Source organism: Ranitomeya variabilis, chromosome 2 (assembly GCF_051348905.1).
Source record: "Ranitomeya variabilis isolate aRanVar5 chromosome 2, aRanVar5.hap1, whole genome shotgun sequence".
NCBI classification, from domain to species: domain Eukaryota; kingdom Metazoa; phylum Chordata; class Amphibia; order Anura; family Dendrobatidae; genus Ranitomeya; species Ranitomeya variabilis.
The window spans coordinates 606,002,012-606,015,323 of record NC_135233.1 but is presented as its reverse complement, the minus strand read 5'-3'; the positions used below and the strand labels follow the sequence as shown (position 1 = coordinate 606,015,323).

Here is a 13,312-nt window from a genome sequence, read left to right as displayed (position 1 = left end):
ACACCTCCTCCAGTCTCTCTCTCCAGTCGTCACAACTCAACTAACTACAATTTTTAATCTCTCCCTTACCTCTGGCATTTTTCCCTCCTCCTTCAAACACTCTATCATTACTCCATTACTAAAAAAACCCACCCTTGACCCATCATGCACAAATAACTACAGACCAGTCTCCAATCTCCCCTTCATCTCAAAACTCCTGGAGCGCCTAGTCTACTCCCGCCTTACCCGTTACCTCTCCACCCATTCCCTTCTAGACCCTTCAGTCTGGTTTCCGCGCCCTACATTCGACAGAAACTGCACTCATCAAGGTGACCAATGACCTTCTGACAGCAAAATGTAACGGTGACCACTCTCTGCTCATTCTTCTCGACCTTTCTGCAGCTTTCGACACTGTTGACCACCCTCTCCTACTCTCCAGGCTCCAGTCACTAGGCATTAAGGACACTGCTCTCTCCTGGTTCTCCTCCTATCTTTCTGCACGCTCCTTCAGTGTTCTGTTCTCTGGCTCCACTTCATCTCCTCTTCCTCTCACTGTCGGGGTACCCCAGGGCTCAGTCCTTGGCCCCCTTCTCTTCTCCCTCTACACGGCCCCAATTGGACAGACCATCAGCAGATTTGGTTTTCAGTACCATCTTTATGCTGATGACACACAACTATACACGTCATCCCCTGACCTTACCCCCGCTGTACTACAGAACACCACTGACTGTCTGTCTGCAGTCTCCAACATCATGTCCGCTCTCTATCTGAAACTCAACCTCTCCAAAACTGAACTTCTTCTGCTCCCGCCTTCTACTAACCTCCCTAAATCTGACATTTCCCTCTCTGTGGGTGGCACCATCATAACACCCCGGCAGCAGGCACGCTGTCTGGGTGTTATGTTTGACTCCGATCTCTCCTTCACCTCCCACATACAATGTCTTGCCCGCTCGTGCCGCTTACACCTAAAGAACATCTCTAGAATCCGCCCTTTTCTCACCATGGAGACAACAAAAACTCTCACTGTCGCCCTAATCCACTCCCGTCTGGACTACTGTAATGCTCTATTAATTGGCCTCCCCCTCACTCGACTTTCCCCTCTCCAGTCTATCCTCAATGCAGCAGCCAGGGTCGTCCATCTGGCTAATCGTTACTCGGACGTGTCCGCTCTTCGCCAGTCGTTACACTGGCTGCCCATTCATTACAGGATACAATTCAAAGTACTTGTTCTCACCCACAAAGCTCTCAATAGTGCGGCACCCCCTTACATCTCCTCCCTCATTTCTGTCTATCGGCCTAACCGACCTCTGCGCTCTGCAAATGACTTTCGACTAACCTCTGCACTAATCCGTACCTCCCACTCCCGACTCCAAGACTTCTCCCGTGCTGCGCCAATCCTCTGGAATGCTCTACCCCAAGACATTAGGACCATCCACAACTTGCATAGTTTTAGGCGCTCGCTCAAAACACATTTGTTCAGAGCGGCCTATCACGTTCCCTAATCAAACTCATTTTATGTTTTTGTGCGTGTGTAGCCCATTCACTATCTCCATCTACCCCCACCCCCGGAAGATGGCTGGACCATCACTGTAAATAAACCATTGTAAATACACACCTGTACTTTGTATCTCCCCACCTCATTGTAGATTGTAAGCTCTCACGAGCAGGGTCGTCTTATTTTGTCTTATTTTTGCTTTATTACTGTATTGTTAACGTTGTTACCTATGACTGTTGTGTTTGAAACTGTTAAACTGTAAAGCGCTGCGGAATATGTTGGCGCTATATAAATAAAGATTATTATTATTATTATTATTATGTACACAGTGACTGCACCAGCAGAATATTGAGTGCAGCTCTGGAGTATAATACAGGATGTAACTCAGGATCAGTAATGTAATGTATGTACAGTGACTGCACCAGCAGAATAGTGAGTGCAGCTCTGGGGTATAATACAGGATGGAACTCAGGATCAGTAATGTAATGTATGTACACAGTGACTGCACCAGCAGAATAGTGAGTGCAGCTCTGGAGTATAATACAGGATGGAATTCAGGATCAGTAATGTAATGTATGTACACAGTGACTGCACCAGCAGAATAGTGAGTGCAGCTCTGGGGTATAATACAGGATGGAACTCAGGATCAGTAATGTAATGTATGTACACAGAGACTGCACCAGCAGAATAGTGAGTGCAGCTCTGGAGTATAATACAGGATGGAACTCAGGATCAGTAATGTAATGTATGTACACAGTGACTGCACCAGCAGAATAGTGAGTGCAGCTCTGGAGTATAATACAGGATGGAACTCAGGATCAGTAATGTAATGTATGTACACAGTGACTGCACCAGCAGAATAGTGAGTGCAGCTCTGGAGTATAATACAGGATGGAACTCAGGATCAGTAATGTAATGTATGTACACAGTGACTGAACCAGCAGAATTGTGAGTGCAGCTCTGTAGTATAAAATTATCAGGTCAGAGCTATAAACCATGTGAAACATGATGTCCATCAGTTTCCATACATTTCCATGTGTGACTCTGCAACCAGCTTCTGTACGGAGGGCAAGTGACAGAATGATGGTCGGATGCAGAGTTTTTACAATGCTAATCTATCAGCTGTAAAGAGAGGAATTTGGGGCTCCTCGGGCTTTGCCTTATCAGACAGTGACCAAGAGGCGTCATGGCCCCAGGTTTAGGTGTGTACACAAACCAGGTGCAGAGGATGAGGTGTGGCGCCCCCTGTGGTTATCACCACGTATCTGCACCCCTCTTCTTCATACATTTCGTGTGCTCTCATCACTCACCAGACATCTCTTCATCTGAAATGACTGCACTTTCACGGCTTGCACAGCTTCATCCAGAAGCTTTTCCTGCTCGTCCTGTGGGGACTGCTGTGTGGTCGGCTAAGTAGAAAAAAAAAAAAAGCAAAAATAATTAGGAATACCAAACTAAACAGCGCCCCAATCATCCGGCTGCAGCGCTCGGTACTGCAGCTCGACCTCACTGAAGAAACATCAACCTAGCTTTATTTCAGAGTGATTGGAGATCAGACCCCAGCAATCGAGCACGGAGGGCCAATCCTGGAGATAGGTAATCAGTCTGCAGAAATATAAAGCCCCTGTAAGAAGATCACGGGGAACAATCTCACCCAGACAAAGGGCGACATATTCCTGCAGATCTGAGCTAAAAAAGGAGCAACGACCAGCAAAATGTCCTGCACTGTGCACCATAACACGGGATATATAGTGTATAGTTCTAAGGCCGGCAGACTGACTAATAACAGCCCCCCATGATGGCCGCCCCCGCCGCATGAAGGAGACTGCAACGGCTACAAGTAGGAAAACAACCAGATATGTCTGTAATTACACACCATCATCCATTAAAGAAGTATGTGCAGCCTGTGACAGCAAAATAGTACCGGGCTCACTGTGCAGACGGAACAACGAACCGAAAAAGCAAAAAACACGCAAAACTAGCAAAATAATACAGAACAGGCCGACAACACAACACTGACAGATGGTGACATGGAAGAGGCCGGATGTACACAGTGACTGCACCAGCAGAACAGTGAGTGCAGCTCTGGAGTATAATACAGGATGGAACTCAGGATCAGTAATGTAATGTATGTACACAGTGACTGCACCAGCAGAATAGTGAGTGCAGCTCTACACTGTGTTCCAAATTATTATGCAAATAATATTTCCTCATATTTTCTCTAAATTACCTATCTGAATTGCAGTCATTGTTATTTTCCAGTCATCTACTATTCTAGTATAATTCCAATGTTTTGGAACAAACTGCCTATGAAAACAGTATCTTTTTAAAAAAAAAAAAAAAACTCAAAATGCATGTTCCAAATTATTCTGCACAGCAGAGTTTTCAACCTTTTTTTTATTTTTTTATTTTGAACAAAAAAATGGTCAATTGTGAAGTTATAAGCATTATCAGCTTATTACAAAATGAAATCAAACAGTTTTCAAGTGAAAACTTTATTCTAGGTGATGTTACATTTGCACATAGGACCCCTTGTTCGAAAGAAGCTTCTGAACTCTCTCGTCCATTGAATTTGTCAGTTTTTGGATGGTTTCTGCTTCAATTGTTTTGCATGTGGACAGAATACCCTCCCAGAGCTGTTGCTTAGATGTGAACTGCCTCCCGCCATCATAGACACTCCTTTTGATGATGCTCCAGAGGTTCTCAATGGGGTTGAGGTCAGGGGAAGATGGTGGCCACACCATAAGTTTGTCCTCTTTTATGCCCATAGCAGCCAGAGATGCAGATGTGTTATTTGCAGCATGAGACGGTGCATTATCATGCATGAAAATGATCTTGCTGCGGAAAGCACGGTTCTTCCTCTTGAACCATGGCAGGAAGTGTTGTTTTAGAAACTCCACATAGATTATGGAGTTCATCTTTACCCCTTCAGGGATTATAAAGGGGCCGACGATCTCTCTCCCCATGATTCCAGCCCAAAACATTACTCTACCTCCTCCTTGTTGGTGCCTTAGCCGTGTTTTCATGGGGTGTCCATCAGCCAGCCATCCTCCACTCCATCCATCTGGACCATCGAGCGTTGCACGGCACTCATCGGTGAACAAAACAGTTTGGAAGTCAGTCTTCATGTATCGTTTGGCCCACTGGAGCCGTTTCTGCTTGTTGCAGTGGATAGAGGTGGTCGACAGGATGGCTTACGCACAGCTGCAAACCTCTGAAGGACCCTGCATCTTGTTGTTCGGGGACGTTGGAGGCACCAGCAGCTTCAAAAACTTGTCTGCTGCTATGACAAGGCATTTTTGCAGCTGCTCTTTTAACCTTACGCAATTGCCTGTTGGAAAGAGTCCTCAATTTTTCCTTATCAGCACGCACACGTGTGTGCTGGGAATCAGCTACATACAGTACTTCTTGATTGTGCGATGATCACGATGAAGTGTCTTGGCAATGTTGATTGTAGCCATGCCTTGACCTAAATACTCCACAATTTGTTGCTTCTCAGCAGCCGACACATCCTTTTTCTTTCCCATTTTGGCCCAAAATGTAGGCTGCTTAATAATGTGGAACAGCCTTCTTAGGCTATGTGCACACGTCAGGATTTTGTCAGGATTTTGTCAGGATTTTTCCTCAGGTTTTGTAGCCAAAACCAGGAGTGGAACAATTAGAGGAAAAGTATAATAGAAACATATGCACCACTTCTGCATTTATCACCCACTCCTGGTTTTGGCTACAAAACCTGAGGAAAAAGCCTGACAAAATCCTGACGTGTGCACATACCCTCAAGTAGTCTTGCCTTTATGTGGACACACCTGCCAAACTAATTTGCCCAGGTATCTGCAATTGCTTTCAGTGATATAAAGAGCCCTGACACACATCACCATCAATGAGTTTAAATGACAAACAAAAAAATTCTAACCTTATCACTCCTAAACTCTTTGTGCATAATAATTTGGAACACAGTGTAAAGTATAATACAGGATGTAACTCAGGATCAGTAATGTAATGTATGTACACAGTGACTGCACCAGCAGAATAGTGAGTGCAGCTCTGGAATATAATACAGGATGGAACTCAGTAATGTAATGTATGTACATAGTGACTGCACCAGCAGAATAGTGAGTGCAGCTCTGGAGTATAATACAGGATGTAATTCAGGATCAGTAATGTAATGTATGAACACAGAGACTGCACCAGCAGAATAGTGAGTGCAGCTCTGGGGTATAATACAGGATGTAACTCAGGATCAGTAATGTATGTACACAGTGACTGCAACTGCAGAATAGTTAGTGCAGCTCTGGAGAATAAGACAGGATGTAACTCAGGATCAGTAGTGTAATGTATGTACACAGTGACTGCACCAGCAGAATAGTGAGTGCAGCTCTGGAATATAATACAGGATGGAACTCAGTAATGTAATGTATGTACACAGTGACTGCACCAGCAGAATAGTGAGTGCAGCTCTGGAGTATAATACAGGATTTAATTCAGGATCAGTAATGTAATGTATGAACACAGAGACTGCACCAGCAGAATAGTGAGTGCAGCTCTGGGGTATAATACAGGATGTAACTCAGGATCAGTAATGTATGTACACAGTGACTGCAACTGCAGAATAGTTAGTGCAGCTCTGGAGAATAAGACAGGATGTAACTCAGGATCAGTAGTGTAATGTATGTACACAGTGACTGCACCAGCAGAATAGTGAGTGCAGCTCTGGAGTATAATACAGGATGTAACTCAGGATCAGTAATGTAACGTATGTACACAGTGACTGCACCAGCAGGATAGTGGGTGCAGCTCTGCTCAGCTGCTGCTCATTGTACTAATTGTGGGTGCGGTGGCTGCTGATCCTGCTGTGTGCTCCTGAGCTCCTGGGAACCACCACCTCTCCACCCGGGGACCTGCTCTCTCTCTTACCCAGGGAGGGAGTGGCTTTCCTGGGATGAATGAGGGAGCCAAGTCCCAGGCTTCTGCTTCCCGGACCAGGCTGGCAGGGGGCAGAAGGAACCAGCAACCAGCATGCACATCAGAGGATTCGGGGGTGAGACGCTCCACCAGGAGTCGCAGCAATGTGGCTCCTACTCCCCCCAGGTCTGCAGAGACCCGGAGAAGCCTGCTAGTGTGCAAGATGGCGGTCTTTCTGGAGGAAAGCTGAGTGCTCACGGAGGTGAGGCCGACCTCACTGAGGAGGGTTGGGACCCCGGGAGTCTGTGTCCACCTATGCCTCCTGGGTCATGAGCCACCTCCGTGAGGGTGAAGAGGCGAGTAAGACACTGAGGAGGCTCCGGGAAGAGTTGCGCTGCACAAGCAACAAAGCTGCAGGTTCCTCCAAACCGAGGAAGAATCAGCTTCAGGCGGAGGTAAGGAGACTGAAAGTTGACATCAATGAGCTTGAAGTCAGAAAAGCTTTCATCAGAGAAAAAAGTGGACCGTTTAAGGAAAAGCTTATTAATGAAGATCGATTCAGAGAAATGGCTGTTAACAGAGAGCCAAGGCAGATGGGGCTGCAGCCTGAGAGCCAGGTGGATGATGATGATGATGATGAGGAGGAGGATGATGACCAGCAGAAAGCCCCACCTGGCAGCCTGCTTTGTCACTCACAGGCCACGTGCAGCAAGGTCCCTGCTGGACAGGCGACAATGACATCTCGTCGCAGTTCTGCTGGCTCTGGGGAGGACAGTGACATCGGCCAAGGAGGGGCGCTAATGGCAGAGATCAAGCTCCTGGAGTCCCCAGTGTGCCAACTTCCATCTTGGTGATGATTTACCAGAGGAGGCACCTGGGGGCCAGAAGAAAAAGGCAAAGAAAACCACCAAGCCAAAGCTGCAGGAAGCGGTAAGCTATGTATATGCCCCCCTCCCTGTACCCCCTGAGTCGGCTGCAGGGTCAGCTCGCTGTATAAGCCCCGTTGCCCAGCCCAGCCCGGGTTCTGCTGTGGATCCGGTGCAAAGGCACGGGGAGATTACAAAGCACGGTAGTGAGGCGCAGAGCTCCGTCTCCGCTTGTAGTAGCGGGGACGTAGCAGCAGGTGCATCAGCCGAGAGGCTGGACAGTGAGGGCGACCCGGCGGCGGGCAAAAGGTCAGGCCACGATACTGTGGTGCGCTCCTCAGTGGGAGGGGGGAGCGGCCCGGTGTCAGGGGCAGCTCCGGTAGCCTCGGTGCCCGAATGCTGTTGCCGCTGATCACTTAGTTGAGAAGCGGCGGCAGTGTGAGGGGGTTGCTGGGGCTGGGAGTTCCGGTCCTCCCATCAAAGTCCTGTTCTGTGTTGGTGCCGCTGGTCAACAAGATGCTGATATAAAGGATCAGCAGCGCCCCACAGCAGCGAAAGATCAGCGGCACCTGGTATCAACAGTAAAGCAGCGGAAAATATCAACTGATGATGCGGAGGGCACACGTAAGACCAGGGGTGAGGTCGCCTCCAGATCTGTGAGGGAGACTCAGCCCTTTGTGCCTGATGATGCGGAGGTCAAAATGTCACCCCCTGTTACTGGTCCAACAGGAGTGAATGTGGTGGTGGGTATGGATGAGGAAAACTCTTTGTCTAGTGGTGTGGTTGCTGGTTTGGTAGAGGGTGAGGGGGTTATGGAGGTGGGTAATGGTGATGCTGTTGGTGTGGATGTGGTCACTGGTCCGGTTGCTCCCCCGGTGGTGGCAGCACCTGTCAGGAGTTTTGCCGCTGTCACATCCGGGGGAAATAGGGCATCCTCCTTGTCTCCGGGCTCTGGGGACGGCATGTTGAAATGGCGTCTCCTGGAGGCTCTAAAGAGGGGGGAGAAATCACTAATGGCAGAGGGTCGAGAGGTTGATCTATCCTTCTGGATAGAGAGGCATGGCCTCGGGGCCTTCCGAGAGCAAAGAGGGGGGGATACAGTGTGGTCCCTCCCAATAGCTGGGCCGGGTAGTGTGCATAGGAATGTGGTCCGTCTTCAGTGGAGGGGCAGTGATGCATGTCCTCCAAGGTCTAAAGTTGTGGAGCTCCTGCTGAGGATGGGCTTCAAGGCAATTGACATCTATGCCTTGATACATGCCTATTCCACACCTGAGTTTGATGTCAGCTTTGTTCGGCCGGAGGGGCTTGAGCTCTTCTGGTCGAACTATGAGTTGCCAAAAAATGAGCCCGGCTGGCGAGACGTTGCCGTTCAGGTGGTGTCTCGCCAAAACCAAGTCAAGAAAGTGACCGTGATGACTTGTAACGAGTCGCTTTCTCGTTATGACATCATGACGTGGCTTGGCCGGTATGGAGAGGTGGTAGAAATGCCAAAAAAAAAAAACGTGACGAGTTTGGTATCTGGTCAGGGGCCTGGACGTTTATGGTAAAACTTAAGCGTTCAGGTGGTACGGTTGCCCACATACCATCATCTGCCTTCCTGGGTAGGGATCGTATCCTGGTCTTCTACCAGGGGCAACCGAAGCTCTGTCACAGGTGCGGGATATCGGCCATCTTGCTGCATCTTGTGTGGAGATTAGGTGCCACCTGTGTGGTGAGTTTGGTCACCCATTCAGCCACTGTCCTCGCTCCTTCGCTAATGCGGTCGTGACCCCGGTGGGAGAAAGCCGTGAGGCTGATTCAGCTGGGGAAAAGACTACCAGGGGTGAGGGAGCTGAGGGGCCAAGGAAGAAAAGCAATAAAAAGACGCCTGCCCAGCTAAGGCGTCTAGACAAGCGCAGAGAGGTTAGGGAGCTGGGCGAGCCTCAGGCAACTGGGGTGGCCCCCGTCCTGGATGCCAGTCTTGCTGCTGAGGCCCTGAGGGATGATGAGTTGGATGAGGAGGTCAGGAGGATCCACAGGGAGGAAAGTGCCACTGCCTCAGAGTCCTCCAATTATGAAAGTATGGATGAGGATAATAGGCAATGGCTAGAGGAGAAGCGTAAGCTCGGCACCAAAAAGAAGAGAAAGAAGGGAGATAAAACATCTTCTCCCGCTCTGACCAAGGTACCTAAGGAAGGAAAAACCGACTCCCCTCTGGTTGGTCTTTCTAACCGGTTCCAAGCCCTTGAAAACATCTCTTCCTCTGAGGAGGAAGCTGAGGGTGAGGTTCTGGCTTCGGCGGGGTTCACAGGGGGCGCCGAGTCTCCTTCTTCTGGGAATGTAAAGTCCTTGGAGGGAGGGACTGGCCCAGAGACCAGAGACGAGGATGATAAAAAGAAAAAATATGTAGAAATGGATACCTCCATGTCATTAAAGAGGGGGAAGGATTCTTCCTCTGAGGCAGAGGATAAGGGGAGTGGGAAGAAGAAAGCCATCTAACTCAATCACCAATGATGGCGGTACCCACTCCGTTGACGCTGGCGTCCATTAATGTAGCCAGCATAAAGTCAAATACAGCTAGATTTGCGGCCTTTGATTTTCTCAGCCGGGTTGAAGCTGACATTTTCTTTTTGCAAGAGACCAGGCTGCCCAATATGGCAGACGTGTTTAAAGCTAAGAGGGCGTGGAGACCCGGGCCCTCCTATTGGTCTCTTGCGGCCGAGCCGTATAGCGGAGTGGCGGTCCTTTTTACCGCACCGGTGGAATGCCGACGGGTTATTGAGTTAGAAATGGGGAGGAGCCTGATCTTAGATGTCTTCATGAAGGGACAAGAGTTCCGGCTCATTAACATCTATGGTCCCCAATCTAAGTGGGACCAGAAGTGTCTCTTTATGAGGATCAAGCCCTAACTTTTTACAAGTCGGCAGGTTGTCTTTGGAGGGGACTTCAATGCTGTCACGAGGCCCCGAGATAGAGGAGGTTCCAGAGACAAGCTGACTTATGATAGCGTCGCCCTTAATAGTATAGCTAGTGAGGCTCGCCTGGTGGATGTCCACATTCGGCACACCCCAGGCCACGAGGGGTTCACCTATCATAGAGGTAACTGTAGGTCCAGAATAGATAGGTTATATTTAAAGGAGGAAGCTGTCTCTTCAGCAGTGTCTGTTGTTGAGGTGGAGTTCTCAGACCACTGTTTAATTTTGTTTTCTCTGAATGTTACAGAGACCCTCCGGTTGGGAAGAGGCTTTTGGAGGCTCAATTCGTCTCTCTTGGAAGAAGCGGAGATAAGACAGTCCTTTGACGATTTTCTTCAGAGCCAGGTACCCTTACTGGATCTTTGTAGTAGTAAGTCAGAGTGGTGGGAGGTGTTCAAGGAAAGGGTGGCGAGATTCTTCCGCCAGCTCTCAAGCCTCAGGAGTCTGAGCAGGTACCGCCTGTATCAGGGTCTGAGGAGGAAACTCGAGCATCTTGTCTCAACTGGAGGTAGCCGCGAGGAGATCTCCAGAGTGAAATCTTTGCTTATGAGGTGTCAGTACAATAGACATGCATCTTTGGTTTTTGAGAGGGATTACGGGAAGTAAAGTGGTTACAGGACTGGTCGACACTACGGGGTCCCTGAGGCGATCCAGATCAGGGATCCTGGAGGTGGTCAGATCCTTCTACTCGCACCTCTTGGGGAAGAGGGATCTTGATTGGGATGAGATGTCGGCTTTCCTAGCTGAAGCCGTCCCCGAACCAGGGGTAGACCCCTCTCTTGACGTTTTGACAGAAACGATGAGGGAACAGGAAGTTCAGTTGGCGATTGAAAGGCTTGCCCCCAAAAAAAAATCGCCTGGTCCAGATGGCTTAACATCTGAATTCTATAAGACCTTTAAGGACGTTTTGGTTCCCCTCTTGACTGAGGTATTCAATTAGTGTCTCTCCTCGGGCACTCTGCCGAAGTCAATGAGGAGGTCTGCTCTGATCATCTTGTCAAAGGGTAAGGACCCATCTTGCATTGAGAATTGGCGTCCCATAGCGCTTCTCAATGCAGACAGGAAGGTTCTGGCAAATGTGCTGTTTAATCGGCTGGTGAAATTTGCACTCCGACTCCTTTCGGATGCCCAGCATTGCTCTGTTCCAGGCCGCAGCACATTTAGTTCTGTGCTCTGTGTCCGAGAGGCAGTGGAGCAGGGTAGGGCTGGTCACTGAAAGGGGTACATGCTGTCACTGGACCAGGCAAAAGCGTTTGATCGGGTTAATCACGAGTACCTCTGGTCCGTCCTTCTGAGATATGGCCTGCCGGGGGGGGGGGGGGGGGGTTTGTTGATTGGCTTAAGACATTGTACAGTGGGGCAGAGAGTTTCCCGCTTGTGAATGGTTGGATTGGCAGCTCTTTTGAAGTTGGGTCCGGTGTTCGCCAGTGTTGTCCCTTGAGCCCGCTGCTGTATGTGTTTGCGATTGACCCTCTTCTTAGGAGGGTGGAGCGTGGACCGTTGGCCGGGATAGACCAGGCAGCACCGGAAGCGACTCTGAGGGTGGAGGCATATGCCGATGATGTCACTGTGTTTGTTTCCTCTCACAAGGAGGCAGGGTGGCTGATGTCAGAGGTAGATCGCTACTCGGAGGCATCCAGGTCCAAGATCAACTGGGCTAAGTGTGAGAGTCTCTGGCTGGGAGGAGGAGATCCTGGTTTTGATCTCCCGGACACCCTTCCAGGACCCAAAGTCTCTGTAAAAGTCCTTGGCATCGAATTTGGCCAGGGGGATTACCCCAAACAAAATTGGGACAGCAGGTTAGAGATCGCCACTCAGAAGGTGAACCAATGGAAGGGTTGGTCTTTGACCCTAAGGGAAAGGGTAAACCTGAGCAAAACTTACCTGCTCCCTTTACTGATTTAGGCTACGTTCACATTTGCATTGTTGGGCGCAGCGTCGTCGACGCATACCGACGCATGCGTCATGCACCCCTATCTTTAACATGGGGGGCACATGGACATGCGCCGGTATGCATTGTACTGCGTTTTACGACACACAAGACAGGGCGCAGGGGACGCTACTTGTAGCATTTTCCCTGCGCTGAAAGTCCCGATCTGTAGGATCTTATGACAACGCATGCGTCGCAAAACGCTGCGTTGTGTACATGCGTTGCTAGTTGCGTCGCATCGCCGACACTGCGCCCAACAACGCAAATGTGAACGTAGCCTTATCTGGGCAGTGTGTGCATCTTGCCGGAATCTCTCTGGACTCAGGTCTACAGTTTGTTCTTCCAACTGTTATGGGGGAATAGACTGAACCTGGTCAAGAGGGAGGTTACTTACCGTACGAGGAGACTAGGAGGGTTGGGTATGGTCAACCCTGTGGTATTCCTTGTGGATACCTTCATTAAGATCAATATTGCAAACCTCTGGAAAGAGAGGGCTCCTCCATGGGTATTCTCCTGTAGGGGATGGTTTCAGCCTTTCTTCCCGGAATGGGAGACAGGAGGGCAAGTGAAGGATCTTCGCACACCGCATGGACATCTTCTGGCTTACGCTACCTTGGTTCTGAAGGTAATTCGTCGGTGAGGTCTGGGAATGTGGGAGATCAGGACTCTGCCAAGGAAACTCCTTGACAATAGGGTTCTGTTGACCCATTTTCAGAGGCCTCTGGTGCTTAGGGACTGCCCAAGTCGGGATCTTGGGGTGGGTTTGCATCTTTTGAATTCTATCAGGATCCCCTTGAAGTTTTGGGACTTGGCTTGGCGCTGCTTCCATGGGAAACTGTGTGTGAGGGACAATCTGAAATGTAGGAGCTCTGAGGACAGGAATTGTCCTCTGGAGCATTGTGGTACCTTGCTGAAAAGCATGGACCATTTCCTGCTTCATTGTCTCTTCAACACAGAGGTGTACAACAGGGTGGGTGCCTTCATTGGCTGGTCTCGGCTAGCCGGTCTCTCCTATGTGGAATGGGCCTATGGAGCATTCGGAGACCTTGGTGGTCGGGACCGCTGCACCTTATTTCTAGTTAGCGCAGTGGTTAGGTATCACACGTGGAACGCACGGTGCTTAGTATCGACGCAACGAAAAATCCTCCCAGTGGATGATGTGTTTAGGACCATACTCGGTGACCTG

At 49.4% G+C, this 13,312-nt stretch overlaps 1 protein-coding gene across 1 annotated transcript in view; it reads right to left on the bottom strand.

The window, feature by feature from the left end:
- VPS35 (VPS35 retromer complex component) overlaps nt 1-13,312 on the bottom strand; it is a 53,039-nt gene that overhangs the window by 35,834 nt on the left and 3,893 nt on the right. Inside the window, exon 2 of the mRNA XM_077288689.1 lies at nt 2,785-2,883. Coding sequence (XP_077144804.1) covers nt 2,785-2,883 — 99 coding nt within the window. The remainder of the gene's footprint in view (nt 1-2,784; nt 2,884-13,312) is intronic.